Source organism: Dermacentor albipictus, unplaced genomic scaffold, assembly GCF_038994185.2.
Source record: "Dermacentor albipictus isolate Rhodes 1998 colony unplaced genomic scaffold, USDA_Dalb.pri_finalv2 scaffold_13, whole genome shotgun sequence".
Lineage (NCBI taxonomy): Eukaryota > Metazoa > Arthropoda > Arachnida > Ixodida > Ixodidae > Dermacentor > Dermacentor albipictus.
This window is the reverse complement of record NW_027225567.1, coordinates 4,998,388-5,021,646: the sequence shown is the minus strand read 5'-3', so window position 1 is coordinate 5,021,646 and position 23,259 is coordinate 4,998,388. Positions and strand designations below refer to the sequence as shown.

General features: G+C 42.7%; 1 protein-coding gene across 5 annotated transcripts in view; it reads right to left on the bottom strand.

Moving 5' to 3' along the window:
• LOC135912966 (condensin complex subunit 1-like) overlaps positions 1-23,259 on the bottom strand; it is a 75,094-nt gene that overhangs the window by 27,167 nt on the left and 24,668 nt on the right. For 3 of the 5 annotated variants that reach the window (XM_065445587.1, XM_065445586.1, XM_065445589.1), the window contains exons 11-19: positions 22,795-23,004; positions 21,635-21,713; positions 18,355-18,502; positions 17,284-17,415; positions 17,028-17,110; positions 16,549-16,685; positions 11,200-11,453; positions 9,793-9,877; positions 9,386-9,522 (exon numbers count right to left, since the gene is read on the bottom strand). In XM_065445587.1, coding sequence (XP_065301659.1) covers positions 9,386-9,522; positions 9,793-9,877; positions 11,200-11,453; positions 16,549-16,685; positions 17,028-17,110; positions 17,284-17,415; positions 18,355-18,502; positions 21,635-21,713; positions 22,795-23,004 — 1,265 coding nt within the window. The remainder of the gene's footprint in view (positions 1-9,385; positions 9,523-9,792; positions 9,878-11,199; positions 11,454-16,548; positions 16,686-17,027; positions 17,111-17,283; positions 17,416-18,354; positions 18,503-21,634; positions 21,714-22,794; positions 23,005-23,259) is intronic. The other 2 variants (XM_065445590.1, XM_065445591.1) reach the window with 2 other exon arrangements.

Here is a 23,259-nt window from a genome sequence, read left to right as displayed (position 1 = left end):
CCATTGATTCTCATCAGTGTGGCTATAAAAAAGGGTGTTCAACGACAGACCACTTCGTCCGACTTGAACACGAAATACGTGAGGCATTCGTACACAAACAGCACTGCCTGGGAGTGTTCTTCGATTTAGAAAAAGCGTATGACACCACGTGGAGGTTTGGAATCTTACGTGACCTCGCCGCGTTAGGAATCCGTGGCAATATGCTAAACTGTATCGCAGATTTTATGTCCAACAGAACATTCCAAATCCGTCTAGGCACTGCGCTTTCGCGCATGTTTATCCAAGAAAATGGCGTGCCACAAGGTTGCAACTTAGCACAACACTCTTTATAGTAAAAATAAACTCTATCAACAAAGTCATTCCCACCTCTGTTATGCACTCCATATACGTCGATGACCTGCAAATAGCGTGCCGCGCCTCAAACTTACAAACATGTGAACGACAGCTCAGATAACAATAAATAAACTAATGGAGTGGGCTGAGAAAACTGGCTTCTGCTTCTCTACTCAGAAAACTGTTACAGTGCTATTTTCACAAAAACGAGGGTTGTACTTAGACCTGGATTTAAAATTGAATGATGTTGTGCTGCCGGTAAAACGAGTATAAATTCTTGGGAGTAATCTTTGACAAAAAACTAAACTTCCTTGCCCACATTAAAGCACTAAACATTAAGGCAAATAAAGCATTGAATATCCCGAAAGTTTATCTCATAAGCACTGGAGTTCCGACCGAACGTGTCTTTTACATATTTACCGCTCTCTTGTTCGCAGCCTTTTAGACTACGGCTCCATTGTTTACGGCTCAGCCAGACAGTCCTACATCCAATGACTTGATCCAGTACATAACCTTGCACTGTGACTGGCAAGTGGTGCCTACAGAACTTCACCTATTCAAAGTTTATACATCGAGTGTAATGAACCCTTCTTACAGCAGGGCAGAGCATTACTCGCATTTTCCTACGTACTAAGAATTCAGTCATCACCACAACACATATGCTACAACATCCTCACACAATGCAACTCACGCCTACACTATACAAATAAATCGAACATGATCAAGCCGCTTGTCCTGTGATATGAGGAATATGTCCGGGATTATGACATTCCTTGCGAAGTCCTCGAGGTTGCCAGAAAGCCACAGCGTTTGCCCCCATGGTATGATTTTGAACCGGTATGTGACTGGACATTGACACATTTAAAGAAGAAACACACACCACGCGAACACATTACATAAGAATTCCGTGAACTTCAGGACAAATATCAAAATAATGTGCAATATTACACTGGTGACTCCAAAACGAAAGAACACGTGGGTATGGGGGTCGTAACAAAAAAATGGGAAAAAAGTATTAGATTGCCACAACACACCTCTGTTTTCACGGCCGAAGTTTTCGCTACATGGGTTGTTAAAAAAATTATCGCTGATAAACACACAAATGCAGTCATATACACAGATTCTTTAAGCACACTGAAGGTACTACATCTGAAATCTGAGTGTGAACCCCTGATTGGAGACATTTTAAACATGGTGGCCTTTAATGAATACGGGAGGTCAATTCGTTTCTGCTGGGTCCCAAGCCATGTTGGGATATCGGGTAACGAAGCAGCTGATAGATATGCATTGATGGCAGCACACAAAGACATTACAAACACAACACTCCCATATAAAGATAGCATACATGCAATTAGAAAAGCCTTAACGGTAAAGTGGCAGCGCGAATAAGACCGTTGTGCTGACAACAAGCTACATCTCACAAAACCCATAGTTGGCGAGTGGAAGTCATGCGATCATCAGGAGTAATTCATCAAAGTAGTTTTATGCCGACTACGCATTGGGCACACACACCCCACACAATTACTTACGAAAGAAGACACACCAATATGCGAGAAATGTCAACAGCCACTAACAGTTATGCACATATTACTCACATGTACGCAGATTGAAACGCACAGACGAAAACTTTTGCACAAATTATATCAACTACACATATCGATACACCCTGCTCTAATTTTAGGTGATGATCCGCTAGTCCCATTATGTGACGTCCGCAAATTTCTAGACAACACTGGATTTTTACATAAAATATAGATTATTAACATAGCTCATGTACCTGAAGGCAATCAATCAAGGTTATGGCCCCTTCGCGTAAATCTACGTCCCGCGCTGAATCCACATGTGATGCCTGTTGGATGGTGCTGAAACCAGTGTTCTTGAAGCGAGGTATGTGCATGCCTGGACAATCGCTCAATCACATCCCGATGCATGGCACTCCATGCTGCGACCGCCATCTCAAGCACCGTAAGCGATTCTGTGTCGGTGGGACGTGGTTTTCCTTATTTTTGCTGCATTTTGTTTTGCTGTTTTGTTTTGAAAAATCGTCACCAGTCGGTAGCAACATGCTGTCACTTCAAAGTGGCAATTAACAAACAAGATGGCAGCCATGACGTGTTTCTGGCGCGATCACTTCCGGTGCTTGGTTGTTTTTGTAAACAAAAATGGCGGTGACCGTGCAAGTGTAATGTGGTGGTATTTTACGCAATTTTTTACCCATTTTGGAACCTGCTAGCCATGCGCGAGTACATAATATGTGGGGTTACATTCCGGCAAATTTCGTTAATGCGGGATTGTATTATAGCGACATCTCATTGTTGAGAGGTACGAAATGCATTGAATTCTATGGGCGTTCACGGGGATATAATATTTCGTTATTTCAGGATTTCGTTATCGTGAATTTCGACTGTAGTTTTGCAATAAGTAGTCATTATATCAGCAGTTCGTTATGTGGACTTGCCCTTCAAAATGTGCAAAATAGTTGGCGACACATTCATTTTTCTGAAGCAGTCTTATTCAAAGCGTTATTCCCTCTGCTGTAAAGTCAAGCCTTTTCGCTTTGTGAAACTACATCTGCTGCATGCTCACGAGTGAATTGAGTTACCTTACTAATGAGTCGAATGAGTCGTTATCGGTAAAACTTGTGCACAATGCCCGTGAAGTAATTCCCCACGGCATTTTGAAGTTCAGTACAAACAGCAAATAGCAGTTGTGAAACAAAGCATTGTTTAACTTTTTGTAAATAGAGTGCAGCCACCGCCTTTTGTTTGCTCATGCAACATGAATGCAGCATTAAGGTCAAGCTGATATTTGCTGAACTTTGCACCCAGAGGCATGAGTAAAACACATTTTCACAGAGCTTGTAAAGTGTGAACATTTAAAATGGCAGCAATAACAGAAATAACAAGTTCAATTGAACTCAGCCACACGAGGCTGAGCTTGCTGAAAGCTGTAAAGATGCCGTATTTACTTGCATCGTGAATGGCACAGCGATACAAGCTCCCCCTGGCTCGGCGCACTTTCGTCAACGGACTGCGGTCTATCAACACCGTTTTTTGCCACTTCACCTCTGCTGGATGCTCCGCCACTTCTGGACGCCGCAGATTTTTCCGTCTGGCAACGTGGGACTGAGTCAGCTGAGCGGGCAGTACAAAAGTGCGCGCATTCCAACGCCGCCCTGGGCCACGGCACTGGCACTGCGATCCTGCGCTCACCGCTGATGTTTGTACAGGTTAGCTACTATGACGCTTATTCCTATCGTGACGATGATGTATGTCTTTTAGCAGTGTCGTGGCCACCCCATGTTTTGAAAAGTGTTCGCGCTTGTGCATCGTATCTGTTGTGCCTGCTTGTTCTGGATGGTGATGTCGAGCCAAACCCTGGACCCATGACCAAGGCTCAAGAGGAAAAGCTAGACCTTGTGGCTGGCTCAATCTTGCGTGTTGAAGCTAGTAATTCTACGCTGCAAGAATCTGTTAACAAGGTGCTTCATATGCACGTTGAGTTAAAAAATGATTTAGAAAAACTGACAAAGCGTGTCCTTGATCTAGAGCAGAGCGAAAGTTGCAGCGGCCCCATGTGCTCAGTCCATCACGAGCAGTGACAACGGTCTCGTAGGCGTACAGGAAAAAATTGACGACCTCGAAAATCGCTCTAGGCGGTCTAACGTTCTCTTTTATGGATTAACAGATTCGGCGAGGTCTGAAACTTGGGAAGAGTCAGAACGACTCGTAAGTAATTTCTGTACCGAAAAACTTGGGCTTACCGTGACGTCGATTTCGAGAGCACATCGTGTGGGCCGCTTTTCGTCTGAGAAGAAGCGGCCTATCATAGCCAAATTTTTCAATGAAAAGGAAGTTTAATTGGTTCTGAGCTGCGGCCATAAGTTGAAGAACACTAACTTCAGCATCTCGCGAGACTACTCGGAAGCAGTTCGCGAAAAGCGACAGAAACTTCTCCAGTTCTCGAGAACTATGAAGAAAGACGGAGACCGAGTGCGTCTGGTTTTCAACAAACTGCACTTAAACAACGAAGTTTACGAGTGGAACACCAATGAAGGCCAGGCTGTTCTTGTTTCTCGGCGCAGGGATCAATGATGTTCCTCCTCCTTTGTTTTATTAAGCTCAGTTTCATCTACTGGATCACCCGTAAAATTGCACTCTAGCACTGATAACAAATTTCTCTTTTTATACACCAACGCTAGAAGTGTTATCGCTAATGGTATTGCACTCTCATCGCTCATCGATTCATTCCAGGCTTCTTTAGTGTTACTTACCGAGACCTGGCTTAACAACACCATACACGATAACAGCATCTTTACGAGTGAATCCACTTTCAAGTTTTTTCGATGTGATAGGCAACAGCGTAGAGGGGGCGGTGTGCTCATCGCGATAAAGGAAGAATTCATCGCGATAAAGGAAGAATTCATCGCCGCACCCATCATTATCGATTCTTTTCTGGAATGTATGTGGATTTCCCTGAAGGGTGCTGCATTTGGTGTGATAATTGGCGTTTTTTATCGCCCACCCGACATGTCTGGCGCGTTTTCCGAAGAGTATCATCGAGTGTTGAGCGAGGTGTGCGCGCATTTTCCGAGGTTGGTGATTATCATATTTGGCGATTTCAATTTTCCTAATATAGATTGGTTGACGCTCTCCGTATCGGCCACAGATGCGGCCGCGCATGCCTTTCTCAGCACTTGTCTTGACTTTTCATTAACCCAACTTATTAGTCAACCAACACGATCCACTGAAACGTCTGCCAATATACTAGACTTAATCTTAACTAATAATCCGGATATATTATCCGACATAACTCATGAAGCAGTTATCGCTGACCATGATGTCATAACTGGATGCATTAAATTTTGTGTGAGCAAAAGAATAATTACCAAAAAGAAAATAAGGTGTTACGGTAAAGCCAATTTCGACGCAATTAACAATGAATTAACCACATTTTCAGGTCAATTTCTGCATGATTTTCATTCCCGTTCCATTGAACAGAACTGGGTCCTGTTTAAGGCCACCCTCAGTTCACTCATTGACACCTACATTCCTGTGTTATCCATTTCCTACAAAAGCAGTTCTCCATGGTTTACTAACAAGCTTCGGCGGCTTAATAACAAAAAGAAAAGACTTTACAGGCAGGCTAAGCTGACTGGTGTAGCGAGTGCTCATGATAAACACAAAGCATGTGAAAAGGCTTATAAGGCATTACTAAAATCCACTCGCAAAAACGTTTTTTCTCATGATTTACCATCCATGCTGAAAACTAATACTCGTCACTTTTGGCGTGTGGTGAACCCTGCAATTCGCACTGACATCATTCTTACTGATTCTTTTGGTGTTCCCATCAGCGATTCAGATTGCGCTCAACTTCTTAATGATACGTTTGTAACAATTTTCACTCATGAAAACATTAACTCATTGCCAACTTTAAAGACATTAGTGGGAATCACAATGCATGAGGTAGACATCAGTGAGGCTGGTGTTTTATCTCTACTAACCAATCTTAAAATGTCATCTAATGCCGACCATCTAGGTTTCAACAATAAAATTTTAAAGAATACATCGCATAGTATTTGTCCTCTGTTAACAGCTCTATTTTCCCAGTCACTATCAACTGGTGGTATTCATAATGACTGGCGCATTGCTAAAATAATACCCATTTTCAAATCAGGTGATCGCGCTTCTCCCCTTAATTATCGTCCCATCTCCTTAACCAGCACTATTTGTAAATTACTCGAACATATCATACACAGTCAAGTAATCAACTTCCTTGAAGACCATAACATTATTTTTAAGCATCAGCACGGTTTTCGCAAGGGCTACTCATGTGACACACAACTTGCCGGATTTATTAACGACATACATGCACTAATAGACGCCGGGTTCCAAGTTGATGCAATATTTTTAGATTTTTCTAAGGCATTTGACCGTGTTCCACACCATAGATTGGTACTTAAACTTTCACAGCTTAGCATTCACCCTACTATAATTGCATGGATCACCAATTTTCTCTCATCTAGAATTCAGTTTACATCAGTTAACAATTCTAACTCATGTTATGCTGATGTTACGTCTGGAGTTCCACAAGGCAGCGTACTTGGTCCTTTACTCTTTCTAATTTATATTAATGATTTACCCAGTTGCGTTTCATCTAAAATCAGACTATTTGCAGACGATTGTGTAGTTTACCGATGTATAACAAGTAACACCGATAGCCACTTACTACAAACTGACCTGGACGCAATAAGTGCATGGTGTTCTAATTGGTTAATGCCATTAAATATTTCCAAAACTAAACTCATGTCTTTCACCAGTAGGCCACGAATTCTAACCACCTACTCCCTTGATAACAACCCTGTGGAACTCGCAACTACTTACAAGTACCTTGGCATCAATCTTCAATCAAACTTATCATGGAATAATCATATTAACCTTACCCTTGCTTCTTCAAATCGTACTCTCGGACTTATTAAACATAACTTAAAAGAAGCCCCAATGCATGTTAAAAAACTAGCATACACAACATTAATCCGTCCTAAACTAGAATACGCGTCTGCCATCTGGGATCCCGAACAAACGTATATCATAAGTAACATCGAAGCCTTGCAGAACCGTGCTGCGCGATTTATATTTTCAGATTATTCACGTTACACCAGCGTCACCGCGTTAAAGAATAAAGCTGACTTGGACAACTTAGCACTTCGCCGTAAAATTTCTCGCCTAACACTTTTCCATAAGCTTTATCACCATCCATCGCTTCACGATGATTTCTTTCAGTCACCAACAGTTATTTTTCCACGCCGTGACCATCCATACAAAGTCAAACACATTAACTGCCAGTCATCCCATTATGCATCTTCGTTCTTACCACGCACAATAACTGAATGGAATGCCTTACCATCAGTCATTGCCACGGAACCAGACTTGACTAAGTTTCAACATTTAATTCGCTCACGACTTGTCGACTAATCGTATTATTATTCTTTTTTGGGACTTTTACAGTGTTTTTCTATATTTGTTGGTGTTTTTTAGTGCAGTTGCCTTATGTTCTCCTAATATGTACTAATGTTTTCTCTGTAATAATTGTGACCTAATTATCTTGTATGTTAACTATGTTTCACTGTATTATTACTTCTGTTAACCTCTCTTGTTTTTAGTATGTACAAACTACAACCAGTGCTTGTGATTGACACACCCCCCCCCCCATGTAATACCCTTGTAATGAGGGCCTTTGGGGGTATTTTGAATAAATAAATAAATAAATAATGCTCACACTCGCATTATGATTGCGCCCCTTAATTTTGTCGTCAAAATTAGATATCTTTTCTTTCCCGTGTAATGATCGCACCCCAAACTTGCTGCAGCGATGTGTTGTGTACCGAGTCTAACTAATGGTGAATGCGCTTACCATCTGTCGAATGCTACGCAAACGACTCTTCAAGACATACCAAGTGATCTGCACGCACCAAACATTCTTAAGCAGATGCCCCATTTTATTCCTTTTATCACTTTTCACACTTCCAAGAAAAAAAAAAAGGCTACAACAAAATTTCCCTTGACTTTATTATTTGTAAGCTTTATAATGGTTGTGGTAAACAACAACACCAACAAAGGCGCCTTTCAGTTCTTTTCGTCTGCACTCGTGGGCACGCAACAAATCGCGAGTGGCAACAATAGTAGCCATGTTTACACTGATATGTTAGAAGTCTACCCTATTCATATGCCGATGCTTGTAGCACAGCTAAGATATTTGCCCACCCTTAGCGGAAACATGCTGTATTAGGATAGCAGTGAAGACAAATGCCGCAGTTTCTGCAGCGTACCCGCCATGTGTTTCCATGTCATGGGCAGCTAAGCACGCCCATCTCTGTTTCTGTCCCTTCACAGTGGACCTGGCCACATTATTGCCGCAGACTTGGCGATATTAACGATATCATTCATTACTGACATGGAAGAAACTATTTCAATGCGCGTAATGAACTCACAAAAAGAACAAAAAGCAAAAAAACGGGTTCAGCGCGTTCGACTTGCTCCGCCAGCCGCCATTTTTGTTTGAGTGTCCTGCGCTGTTACAGCGGCAGCCGCCTGTTTGTTGACCTGTTGTCATGCCGCAGCAAATGCAGAATGAAAAAAGAAGATGTTTCTTTTCGCGGGAAATTTAACCAGTGTAATGATCTCACCCCTGAATTTGTGTCAATCTTTTTGACAAAAAAGTGCAATCATTATGCGAGTAGATACGGTATGTTTTCTTGTGTGGCTCCGGCTGCAAAAGTACGAGGTTCGAACGATTGAGCGTCTTTACGATCGGTTATCAGCAACAACGTAAACTAAGTGCCGACGAATCATGATATTAAGATAAACTATAGTAACTGCCAACCCTTTGCACTTTTGCAGAGCAGTGCGTAGTGCCAGGTTTACACCTACTTCAGCTGCATGAACATTGAGAACAACTATGGAATGCTCACGACTTCATAAATCTATGTGCAAAACTTACTCATCTAGGATGTCGTATCCTGTCATATCAGCTGAAATGACTCTGGGCTCGCGTGCCAAGTGGCCCTCTCATGCTTCAGAAGGCCTGTCCAGACATTTATTTTTATTCGCATACACTGTACTTCGCATACACTGTACTTCGCATACACTGTAAAGGAGACACACAAGCCGACATGCTCCCCTTGCCCCAGCCTCGTGCATGTGTCACGAGTGGCGACACTTCCTTGAGGGGCTCTGCAGCGCACGTGACATGTGGCACTGCACTCGGCGCTACAACCAATATATTGAATTTATTTTTTAAAGCTATTTGATTCGGCAACATGTGAGCATTCGCACACCCCTAGAGTGTGGCATTAAAGTTCACTCTTTGGAGTGAAGCTTGCTCAATGAAATTTTAGATTTACATTGTTACATCCAACATGTTATTTTAACAGTGTTCACTATATATGGAGGTTTGTTTGTAGTGGTAATTAGCGCAGGTAGTTGATTCAGCGAAGGTAAACCAACTAGCACAATGAGACAGTCTAGCCAAACGAAGCTCTTGGGACATGCACCTGGCAACCATGGAAAGCAGCTGGGTGGCTGCAAGGCAGTCCTCCCTGGATGTGTCTGTCGGCTTCATTGTGTATCGCTCCCACAGGAACCGCAGCACCATGGAGGATATGTCGCCAGTCTTCACCAATTCCGTCACCTAAACAGAGGGGTTAGCAATTATACAGACAGCGCCATGACAGTAAAAAAATACAGAAAGTTCTGTGATGAGTTGCGTCCTGCTCGCCACTGCTGCAAAGTAATTTTCAGTAATACGTTGCAACTGTTTAAGTGAGAGCCTTATTATCGCATCTCACTTGTTTGCACTTGCAATAACCCTTTACAAGAACTTTTTCACATTTTGAATCTGAAATTTCATTTTTAAATCTGAAAAGGAATGTGCTGTACTAAACGAACACCGGTGTCTTACCAGCTGTTCAAGGCATATTAGCTCGCTAGTTGTCACAACGTTGACAAGCTTGGACAAGCTGTCTGCAATATTTCGTGCTCTTGTCCTGTAAAAAACAGAAAAAGAAAACAGCAGTGTAAAGTTACACAGGAGCCTAAAATTTAAACAAAACTGAATGAGAGTGTGAATCATAGGGTTTCTAAAGCTTGCCCAGACGGAAAAAGTGGCACTAGTGTCTATGTGGATTTCTTCAGTGGCACTTCAACCACAGGCGCAATTCTGGATGCTGCCAAATTCGGCCATGTCGTCAAATTCAGCCATGTTGACATTTAGAGCCAATCAGACAGTGTATTCCAATTCTAGCCAGCATCGGAGACCCTGTACATTGACAGCTAAGACAGCTTCAGGTCCAAGTAATGGAACGCATCTGGAAGAGTTCTCTGCAACTTAATGCCCCTTCGGGTCAGCAGGAACAAGCTACAAGAAACACAATGTACCTAACAATAACCGCTTAAAAAAAATGACCGTGTTTCCTTGCACAGAGGTGACCTTCCCATCAAGTTTCCAAAGATTCTGCTTGGCCGCCATCTTGTATGGAGAGCAAAGAAGCCTGCATCGTTTTTTACTTCGATGCTGTCTTTATAAAGCTGTCTTATTTTCTGACTACATCAGAATTGGAACGAGACTTAAATGGCCATTGTCTGCTTATCTGTCTATTTAACAATCTGTGACGACTATTTGAACTTAGCCGGAGATGACAAATTGGCAAAATTAGAAAATGCTCAGAATGGGAACCCAGCATGGGAACAGCAATAAATACAAGCAGTTTGGCTGACAGCTTAGCAAACAATGTAGCAAACAATGTAAGCACATTGGTGCATAACTGTTCTTTTTGGGCAACAAAGCCAGCACATTATATTAGAAAAAGAATGTGTAAATTATACTTTGTATACTAAACTCTTGCAAGAGTGCACAGGCTCTAAACTGCTGCTGTTGCATCGTTAGAGGCATTTCCTAGCATACTCCAATGGTTAATTCCCTCAATAAAGCTCACTACCGATAGAAGTGTCACCACAGTTGTATAGATTGTTCCATAAACATACAGACATATGGCACACACATAAAATTATGAGTGACACTGTGGCAATCATGTTAAACTAGCAAGTTATGAGAAAGGTGAGGAAAGAAATAAGGCCTGTAGAGCTTAGTTATAACAAAAAATTAAACTGAAATTGAATGAAAATGAAACCTGTGCAACAGCGCACAAGTCAACAAATGCCAATCCGAAGCCGGTCCTCCCAGTCAATTCCATATTGACTGAACAACTTCAGTGCCACATTTTCCCCTCCTAGTAAGTTTGTACAAAACAGTACAGAACAGCAGCTATGGAGTTACATGTAGAGGTTAAAACAGGTCAGTACTACGCACTTGGCATTAGTGGAGGGCTGGTTGAAGTAGACTTCTCGGTACGAGTTGGCGACAGCCTCCCGAATTGACTGCTCTCCGGACCAAATGAGGGGCAGCATTTTGCGGATGCCAATGGTTGCTCCCCTGATGCCCAGTCGGTGGGCGGACACGAAGAAGGTGATGGCCTCCTGTATGTCGGACTCAGTTCGTGAATAGAGCATCTCGAGGAGCATTGGTATCATGGCTTGAATCTTCTCGGCAGAGTCAGTGCAATCCTGCGAAGGGGAAGGAAGCACAGTGGAGGCTGTTGAAAAGAGAAGACCAGGAAAACTGCAGAGTACGAAAAGATAGCGACACATTCGTATGCTTGTTCCATGTCATATGTGGTCTTGTTTGCCCTGCTTAGTAAGGTAGACCCCTTTAATAAACTCTTTATAGCAGCATGGTGGCTAGCAAGAGACGACAACCACCATTTTTCTCCTTGCGCTGGGGTAGTTTTCCTTCTTTTGCATGAGTACACACTAATGTCAACCTCACTGCCCTTAATCTTTGCGGCTGCTCCAGGTGTGGCACATCAGCTACATACAGGGGACAATGGCCACTGTCACCAACTCTCTGCCACTGAGCCCCACCTTCACTGGCGAGGACAACTCAGGCTAGAGTCGTCATATAAACTTTCTTTTTCTTCTCCATAATTCAACGTGGGAATAATCTTGTTTAGTCAGTGACAACCTAAGAATGCAGTGGCAAATACAGCGCTGTCCAACTTGGAGACAATTAGTATATACAGGATGTCCAGGTTAACTTGGACCAAGATTTTTAAAAAACCCAAGAGCTCTAGAGAAATCGTACCGACTGCATAGTAGCAGCAGTCGTATGTACTTACAGCCAGTATTTTTTAATCATGAAGTATTAATTAGTTAATTGCTTTTAATTTGTGAACTTTTTAAATATTGCTTGAATCGCAAACATATTCATTACAATGTTGTAGGGCACCTAAAATAACCTCTGAATTAAGCATTTATTTCGTGCTGAAGTGGTCCTGGTTGTTTTTTCCTAGAAAAAGCAAAAGGCCTCGAAATATTCGAAATCTGAAATAGATGCGCACTCGCACGCCACTACTCAAGCGCCTACAAGCAACCATTGAAAGATATACGGCTGCATTCTCTTATTGCCGCATCGTACAAGGCTCCACTATGCTTATCAATGCGTCAGCAACGTGTTCTCTTGATGCCGCGACCATCACATAGCGTGATGCCCTGTATCGAGCTGCCGCCGCTAGTAAAGCCGTGTATCTGTGACTATTCACTTGGGACCACTTCAGTAGCAGCGCGCGAGCGCGTATCTATTTCGTATTTTGTATGTTTTATGCGCTTTTCTTTTTCTTGGAAAAACCAACGAGGCAAAGCTGAGCACTAAACAAATGCTTGATTCGGAGGTTATTTGAGGTGACCTACAACGTTAGAACGTTCTAACGTTAACTTTAGAACGCTATTTAGTGAGGCGAGTCTAGCAGTGTTATTGGAGGAATTAGAGGGTAGTAAATGGCATATAATAGGGCTCAGTGAGGTTGGGAGGACAAAAGAAGCATATACAGTGCTAAAAAGCGGGCATGTACTGTGTTACCGGGGCTTAGCGGAGAGACGAGAACTAGGAGTCGGATTCCTGATTAATAAGGAAATAGCTGGTAACATACAGGAATTCTATAGCATTAACGAGAGGGTGGCAGGTCTTGGGGTGAAACTTAATAAGAGGTACAAATTGAAGGTGGTACAAGTCTATGCCCCTACATGCAGTCATAATGACCAGGAAGTCGCAAGCTTTTATGAAGACGTGGAAACGGCGATGGCTAAAGTCAAAACAAAATACACTATACTGATGGGCGACTTCAATGCCAGGGTAGGCAAGAAGCAGGCTGGAGACAAGTCAGTGGGAGAATATGGCATAGGCTCTAGAAATAGCAGAGGAGAGTTATTAGTAGAGTTTGCAGAACAGAATAATATGCGGATAATGAATACCTTTTTCCGCAAGCGGGTTAGTCGAAAGTGGACGTGGAGGAGCCCGAATGGTGAGACTAGAAATGAAATCGACTTCATACGCTGCGCGAACCCTGGCATCATACAAGATGTAGACGTGCTCGGCAAGGTACGCTGCAGTGACCATAGGATGGTAAGAACTCGAATCAACCTAGGCTTGAGGAGGGAACGGAAGAAACTGGTACACAAGAAGCCAATCAATGAGTTAGCGGTAAGAGGGAAACTAGAGGAATTCCGGATCAAGCTACAGAACAGGTATTCGGCTTTAACTCAGGAAGAGGACCTTAGTGTTGAAGCAATGAACGACAATCTCATGGGCATCATTAGGGAGTGCGCAATAGAAATCGGTGGCAACGCCGTCAGACAGGAAACCAGTAAGATGTCGCAGGAGACGAAAGATCTGATCAAGAAACGCCAATGTATGAAAGCCTCTAACCCTACAGCTAGAATAGAACTGGCAGAACTTTCTAAGTTAATCAACAAGCGTAAGACAGCGGACATCAGGAACTATAATATGGATAGAATTGAACAGGCTCTCAGAAACGGAGGAAGCCTAAACACAGTGAAGAAGAAACTAGGAATAGGCAAGAATCAGATGTGTGCGTTAAGAGAGAAAGCCGGCAATATCATTACTAATATAGATGAGATAGTTCAAGTAGCTGAGGAGTTCTATAGAGATTTATACAGTACCAGTGGCACCCACGACGATAGTGGAAGAGAGAATAGCTTACAGGAATTTGAAATCCCACAGGTAACGCCGGAAGAAGTAAAGAAAGCCTTAGGAGCTATGCGAAGGGAGAAGGCAGCTGGGGAGGATCAGGTAACAGCAGATTTGTTGAAGGATGGTGGTGAGATTGTTCTAGAGAAACTGGCCACCCTGTATACGCAATGCCTCATAACGTCGAGCGTACCAAAATCTTGGAAGAACGCTAACATAATCCTAATTCATAAGAAATGGGACGCCAAAGACTTGAAAAATTATAGACCGATCAGCTTACTGTCGGTTGCCTACAAAGTATTTACTAAGGTCATCGCAAATAGAATCAGGAACACCTTAGACTTCTGTCAACCAAAGGACCAGGCAGGATTCCGTAAAGGCTACTCAACAATAGACCATATTCACACTATAAATCAATCGATAGACAAGTGTGCAGAATATAACCATGCCCTATATATAGCTTTCATTGATTACGAGAAAGCGTTTGATTCAGTCGAAACCTCAGCAGTCATGGAGGCATTACGGAATCGGGGTGTAGATGAGCCATATGTAAAAATACTGGAAGATATCTATAGCGGCTCCACAGCCGCCGTAATCCTCCACAAAGAAAGCAACAAAATCCCTATAAAGAAAGGTGTCAGACAGGGAGATACGATCTCTCCAATGCTATTCACAGCATGTTTACAGGAGGTATTCAGAGGCCTGGAGTGTGAAGAATTGGGGATAAAAATTGATGGAGAATACCTTAGCAACTTGCGATTCGCTGATGATATTGCCTTGCTTAGTAACTCAGGAGACCAATTGCAATGCATGCTCACTGACCTGGAGAGGCAAAGCAGAAGGGTGGTTCTGAAAATTAATCTGCAGAAAACTAAAGTAATGTTTAACAGTCTCGGAAGAGAACAGCAGTTTACGATAGGTAGCGAAGCACTGGAAGTGGTAAGGGAACACATCTACTTAGGGCAGGTAGTGACCACGGATCCGGATCATGAGACTGAAATAACCAGAAGAATAAGAATCGGCTGGGGTGCGTTTGGCAGGCATTCTCAAATCATGAACAGCAGCTTGCCACTATCCCTCAAAAGGAAAGTGTATAACAGCTGTGTGTTACCAGTACTCACATATGGGGCAGAAACCTGGAGGCTTACGAAAAGGGTTCTGCTGAAATTGAGGATGACGCAACGAGCTATGGAAAGAAGAATGATGGGTGTAACGTTAAGGGATAAGAAAAGAGAGCACATTGGGTGAGGTAACAAACGCGGGTGAACGACATCTTAGTTGAAATCAAGAAAAAGAAATGGCCATGGGCCGAACATGTAATGAGGAGGGAAGATAGCCGATGGTCACTAAGAGTTACGGACTGGATTCCAAGGGAAGGGAAGCGTAGCAGGGGGCCGCAGAAAGTTAGGTGGGCGGATGACATTAAGACGTTTGCAGGGACAATTAGTACATGACCGGGGTAGTTGAAAAAGTATGAGAGAGGCCTTTGCCCTGCAGTGGGCGTAACTAGGCTGATGATGATGATGATGATGACAACAACTTTGTAATTGATATGTTTGCGATTCAAGCAATAATAAGAAAGTTCACTAATTAAAAGGAATAATTAATACTTTGTGATGAAAAAAATACTGGCCATAAGTACATACGGCTACTGTGCAAATGGTATGATTTCTTTAGAGCTCTTGGGTATTTTTAAAATCTTGGTCCAAGTTGGTAACTGGGACACCCTGTAGATCTGATAGTCAATTATGTTTGCTCACTCCTGTGAAATCGCAGTAGAAGTGAACTTCTTTTAATATCAGCATCCCTAGGGAATTTTGAATGGCATCAAAGATGTTGAAAGAATTATCTTAAAGACGAGCATGAGTGTGCAGTACAACAATGCTTTCTCTTCAAGGAAGCGTGACAACTGTTTTGTACGGTTTCAACGAGAAGTAGAGGAAACCATTCTAGCCCAGTTTGTTAATCTGTTGACCACCCCAAATATTTTAGTTATCATTAAAAAAAATGTTTGTTCTCGTTATTCAGTTGTTTACTTAATTGTCCATTAGCTATTTCGCCCCCAATATAATATTTTCTCCACAATTTCAGTGAAAGTGAAATAAAATGTCTAGAGGACTATTTTTACTAACAAATCTTTCATAAAGTGAAAAAAAAAAACAAATGCAGTTAAGAATGTACTAAAGGACTGATGCTGCCACTGTGAAAATATAATTATACCAGCATTCGGTGGCATAAGCTGTACCTGCCTGCAATTGATAACCGTTGTAGTCATCCATCAATACTGATGTTGCATTTCAACATGAAAGAAAATGGAATTTAGCCACTTATATTGGATGTTGTTTCTACAGAGAAACTAACTGGCACTACTCCTCTGTGCAGGCTTGCAACTTAAAGAAGTAACAAGCAACCCACAGCACAGCATCACCTCCAGAGATTGAAGAAGCAACCATATTGGTTACGTACCCACAAAGCACATGAAAAAAGTCTGGAAAGAACCCTTAGCAGCAATTCACTGTGACACATGCAAAACACCCCATGCATGTTGATACCTAGACAAGAAATAGAGTTCTGCAGCAGAGACAAATAATGTAATTGTATATCAAGCGCACTCACTTTGAGATACAAAACAAGCATCTTCTGCTTGTAGAGCTCCACTTTGGCCTCACCAGACCCAGCATCATTGGGCGGGGGATCCGGTGGAGCTGTTTCTGTCTCAGATGCTGGTGTGTCAGGCACAGCAACCTTGGTTCCTGAAATAACATACTGGGAAGTGAACTAACGGTCATGGAATCCTTAGGATAACAGACGGTGGATGAAGGCGCATGAAGTAGCCAGACAGTGTGGGCATCACCACCAAAGAATCGAGTGCTGAGCAGCTTGCATTCAACTGTAAGACTGGGATTTGCACATTCATACTGCCTACTCTTGCTAAGTGCTTGGTTGGGGTTCAATAACTTCGAGGATGTGGGTGGATAATCCGAACTGACCAGGGAATTTTACTGCAGGTTTTGTCTGTGCAGTTAAATTCCGTAAAATGAGGACAAAATCTTTTGGCCATAGGAAAGGGCGAGAAACGTGCTCATCCTACATACCCTGATAAATTTTTTTCAGGACATTCAAGAGGACTGGATCTGTGTTGTCCTTGACACCATTTTCCTCACTCTTGTTCTCATCTCTGAGGCGGGGCCAAAAGTAGAAAAGCATAAAAAAAAATTTGAGTGAGTCAAAGATGAACAGCATGTTGACAACTGCTCCGGCGTGCAATCAATGCATCCCAGAGCAAAAACAAGGTCAGCTGCAATTGACCACTTTTCGTTCCCGTGTCACAAAATGAATGCCAACACTCACGAGCTCTCCTCGTCAGCAGTCAGATTGCAGAAGAGGTTCACATCTGGATATGTGGCAATGGCCTTCTTGAGCACTGCGACCGCCTCCGCGCAGCTGCCGTCTTTGAGTAGCGCTCTTATCTTATTCAAGATCCTGAAAGAAAATTTGTCAGATGCATTGAGAATGCCAAGCAAAAAAACTTATTCGAGAAGCCTTGCTTTGTGCCATGCAGAGATTTACAACTGGCTAGGTTTCACTTCCCAAAGCAACATGCGTACTGTGACTGATGCACTACACCTACATAGCATGTGATGGTGCCATCAGTACAGTATGACTAGTTCGAGCATCTGGAAAGTCGGCTGGCTGCTGTACGTTAATATTTGACAAGTCCAGTCAGACAATAAAGCCATCATAAGTGAAAAATGAAGCCACTGAAACACGCTACAACTGGCTTTTGTGACATTAAATAGCAATACCTAACAAATCGCATTTACACAAAGAACTTGTTTTTGAGCATGTTGGCATTTAAATTTTTGATACATATTCCGGTTGGCACAACATAAGCACCGTAACCAAGAGAGTCAAGGCAGGCAACCACCGACAAATGTGTAATAGAGAGTTTTACATGCAGGGGACCCAACGCTATGGAAGGCTGTCAGCCAGGCATGCGAAATAATGCAAACAGGGCATGCAAAAGCCTTTGGGCTTTTGTGTTATGCAAAGCTGCTCAAGGGTGGTATTTTTAAAACTCTCTAATGACAGTTCCAGATGCATAGCAAGGAAGTCTTCCGCGCATTGCGTCTGTGGCACATGTAGCCCACTTTATTCTTTAGAAATGAGCTTTTTTGGAAGACTGCTGTCAAGACAAAATCAAAGTACCTAAGTCTTAGCTCAGCTGTTGTGTATGCGTGTCCAGAACCATCATCAAAAAACAGTAGGAAGCTACCGCTAACCTACTGTACTTTTTAAGTTTTACGTTGCTTACAGTGTGAAAAGTACAACATGACAAACATTGCAGTCAGCTAAAGTGCAAAGTGTTGCCTATCCTGTAAAGGAGTAAGACGGAACCATCGTGGAAACAACTTGGCTTACTCATCAAGTGCCACGCTTTCTTCAAACTCGGTCAAGGACATGTCCCTCTCCTTTTCATCACCCTCCTGGAGCACATCTTGCAGTCCTGGAAGGATTCCCATCCACGAAGAATCTGCCTCATTCTCTTCTGTTTCGTCTTCATCATCTGCTGCAGATGGCAAAAATTACTCATCTATGCATGCTACTAATACCCTAGTTACTCGAGCACGCAAAACGTGGTTAAGTCAAAGCTCTGTTATAGCTAACTGCAGTTATGCCCAGTTATGAGGCAAACCTGACAGCATTTTTATATGCTGACGCGGGAAACTTGGTCAGAACATGCGGCAGTGTTTTTATATTATGAAAACACCATTTCCAAGAAACCTATTTTTTCGTGATTTCTTGGATCTCTATGACCCGTGTCCCCCCCCTTAACAGAATGACTGTGGTTAGGTTTCTTGTGTAACTCTTAAAGGCTAACTGGGATGCTTGAGCATGTGCGAAAAGCAGACATCAGGTTTGCAGTAATATATAGTCGAAACCCGCAATAATGACATTCTTGTGACAACGAAATGTCGCTGTACTACAATCCTGCATCAATGAAATTTGTCGGAATGTAACCCCGTATATTACCTACTCGTGCAAGACTAGCAGGCTATAAAATTTGTCCAAATGCGATTGCTTTGCATTAAAATTGCATAAAATACCTCCACATTACACTCGCATGGGTGCCGCCATTTTTGTTTACAAAAATAACCAAGTGCCGCAGGCGATCGTGCCAGAAACACGTCACGGCTGCCATCTTGTTTGTTGATTGCCAGTTTGAAGCGGCAGCATGTTGCTACCGACATTTGACGGTGGTTTTTGCTCACCAAGTTCAGTGCATAATGTGTGCCTCAGCGAGAAAAATGCTGCAAAAACAAGGAAATGCATGTCCTACTGACGAGGAATTGTTTATGCCGCTTGTGATGGCAGTCGCAGCTTGGAATGCCGTGCATCGAGTCGTAATACACATCCTTTGCTTCAAGAACACTTGTTTTGGTGCCACTCGACGGGCGTCATGTGCAGATTTGCTGCCAGACGTAGATTTGTGCGGAGGAGCTGTAATCTCGATCGACTACCTTCGGGTAGTCGATCGATCACTTCCGCACTCGGCACCGGACGTGTCAGCGCCTACGGGCGACAGCGTGCGATGGGGAAATGCTGCTGCATGCGTCGAGCACTGTTGCTCTGTGTCGGGTGCCAAGTTGCACAAAATCTCGCAAAAGTGATCGTATCTCCAAAAGCAATTGACCGAGAATACTGCTCCACGGCAGTGCTGCCATTGCTGATCGATGCATACGGCAGGCTTTGTACTGTAGGCAATGCAGTTCTATATATCCTCGAGCAAAGCTTGCCAAAGTAGGCCAACGGAATTTTGACAGTAATGTTTTATTCTGCAACACATTACCTGTCTATGCTGTCTCATTTCGCAACAACGAAATTCTCGCGAAGCCGAATTTTTTTGCATTCCCCGCCGATTTTGTTATTGCGAAATTCAACTGTACATAATGCCTTTTAACTGCTCAATTTCATTCAATTCTTATCTGCTGCTTCAAGTGACTGAACTTTGTGACAACTGAGATGGGTGATCTTCGCACCAGTGACAAAAGAGCAAAAGAATTGGCTTTTAACTGAACTGCATTATATCACCTAAGAATTTCCAAAGGACAAATTCAGTGAAAGATTCCACTGGTTTGCATTTCCTCCTACCTTTTTAAGCATTTCATTGCAGTTTCTCAGGAACATAAGCTACTCAAGAAATAACCTGTATCCAACCAGGAAAATGTAAAAAAGGTATGCCTTTATGAGGGAAACACTTAAGTCCCTGCTGAATAGCACGTACCATTCCTTCAACTGCTTTACAAAAGTTTGTAGAGGGAACTATGTGCATGTATATTTCAACAGCTATCTGGTTGAACGATACAATAGCTGATCGCTGGTATGAATCTTATTCTTTTTGTTGTTTGTCTGGAGTATTATGCTATTGTTTTTTGTGTGTTCAGCACCAACTGGCAAGTTTTGCTAATGAAACAAACAAACTAAGAAACAAGAAGTCTTCGTTTCCCGTTATCGGTAGACACAGTAGGCCATTTATGAAGTACCATTAAGCATGGTTTTGTGTTGCAACTTTTGTGTTGGGTGACGTACTCTATTTTTTCCAGATTAGTTATTGCTGTGTGCCACGTGCTAATGAAAGTGTGAAACCACACTGAGAGGCAGGGAACGTATTGGTACTACAGTAACAATGACTGACAGAATAAAAAATGACGACTGTGTTACTCGGGGAAGCTTTTACCCAAAGCATAAACTAATTTGTTCTTGCTAACTGGATTAGTGAAGGACAATTGCACATCAAAGATGACCAATAAAAGACGCACCCCCACAGAACAACCTCAAGGGAGGCACTTATATTGCAGTCTTGTCCCCATGAAAATTATTTTGGTGGAAGTAATGTCCCATAATGGCAGTGCAGGCTACAAGAGATGTTGTTGCGACAGGGTGCTGGTTAATTTTGACACCATGGGGTTCCCGAGTGGAGAACATTAGTCTGCCAATATACGTATACTGTCTGGAATATATTTGGTTCGCTACATAGGCGTTATCTATGTGGCGTTATCTTGTGGCCCAAAGTTCAACCAGAGACGAGGACACAGAGCTGTTGTTGCAGTGACCAGTCATGCTCGTCTTAGCTGCAGGTGTGAAGCGTTGGCAGCCACATAATCACTAACTTGCAGTCCTTTCCTCTTTTTCTCAGAGGGAGCACCCATGTATGAAAAACTTTACATCGTGTTGTGGTTCAACAATGCAGAACGCACCCACCATGGTGGCTTAGTTGCTATGGTGTTGCACTACTCAGCACAAGGTCTCAGGTTCGGTTCCTGACCACAATTGTCGCATTCCCGTGGGGTCTGAATGCAAAAACGCTCATGTACTACGCTTTGGGTGCACTTTAAAGAACCCCTCATGGTCAAAATTTATCTGGAGCCCCTCATAAGCTATTGCGCAGTTTTGGGACATCGAGCGCCACAGTTTATTTATTCAGTGCATAGCAAGATGTCACTACCAACGTTGCTACTGCTTTCCACTTCTCCGGCAGCCTGTCATTCCACAAGGATAATGCATAAACGGACAAGCAAAACCCTCTAACGTTCAACTAAGGTTAGGTAGATAAGCATTTTCGCAATCCACTGCAATCACAAAGCGGCCATGCAACCTCGTGTGCATGGTTGCAGAGCGCCACAATAGTGAAACTGCTCACCATCTTTGTGCAATATCCGTAGAGCTTGCAGTTTCTCCTCTTCCTCAGCAAGGTTCTTCCTCAGTTCATCAGGTGACAACTAGACAGTGATGAAAGTAAAGAAGGCATTGTCACACGATGTTTCTGCAGGCATGAACCAGTTCTGTGTTTGAACGACTTGATAATATGCATGACTACGACAAATTTGAGAGCGCAATATGCCCACCTCAATAAGGAAGGAAGTCCGAGACAGCGCGTCAAAGTGCAAGAAAGATTGTGCTAGCTACGTCATCGCTTTCACGTATTTTGTTCCACTGAAGTGGAGAAAACAATACACATGTCAAAAAGAAATATATCTGGCAAATAAGTTCTGTGAAAGCGTGAACACGGAACCTTGAAGAACGAAGAACATGCATGACAGGCTTTTTTCTCAAAAAATTTCCCAGAAAATGACCGTAAAAAAATGTGCATTAGATTCGAGTATGAAACCAAAACTGCAATAGTGATGTGCTATCATTGTTGACAAAAAATTTCTGTATTCCAACCCACACGTCACCTGGGTGGTGCTACAGTGAACACTGTCAATCCAAATTCTACCATGTTGTCGACCTCGTCATTTCTTATTGGCTCAAAAGGCAGTTATGCTTTATCTGGTTAAGTGAAAGGGTAGTTATGTCCTTTCTGATCGGCTCAGAATGTCAACATGGAAGAATTCAACAGCATAGCAAAACTTGACAGGGTCCAGAATAGCACCGCCTTTGTGCCCACAGTGTAAGTTTGTTAGGCTGCGGTATCCGAAAAGCCACAGACAGATCCGAAGTCGAGATGCTCCAATGCTATTGATGTGATAAGGACGTGTCCGAGAGTAACGATGAATCATTCACAGTAGTTCAGATGCAATTACCTTACTTTTTCAGTTTGTGCAAATTGCCATTAGTACTTTCTTTCTTACCACCAAAAAGGGTGAGTGGGATATCTAAGACATTGCCCTTGTCATTTTTTTAAATTATGAATATCGGAGTGAGTGTTACAGTCGAGGGAGTCGCATCTTCCATTTCTAGCCATGAAAAATTGCGCATTACATTCGTGGACACGTTAGAATTAAACAAATATGGCATTTTTTCTTGGCAGCGCATGGCGCTGAAGTTTATGCATATACAATGCTGCTGGCATCATCGCACCTTGGCAAGGAAGGGATTGCTGGCAAGGTAGGCAGAAATGAAGCGGACTGCATGCTTCCGGACGATCTTAGACTTGTCATGCAGCCTGTTGGTGATGTCTGTGAGCACTGCCTGTTGCCTGTCCAGTGGAATGCACTTCTTGTGACACATGTCTTGCCATAGCTGTAAGACCTTGCTTCGCACATAGGCATTCTCATCCAAAATGTGCTCCTAGAGAACGAGATTACGACATGTGTGAGAAGGCAGGGTTCACAAGATGCAGCAAGATAAAGGATACTTGTGCCTTGTGGAGCGCAAGAAGCAAAATTATAGTTGAACCTTGACATAATGAGCAGCAATGAAACTAATTATAAGAGTCTGACATTTTTCCTCAGGTTATTAATGTTATGAAATGTATGCTTATAACAAACGTCATCTCACATTTTGTAGGACCAGCGCTTAGATAAAACACAAGGAAAAGAAAAG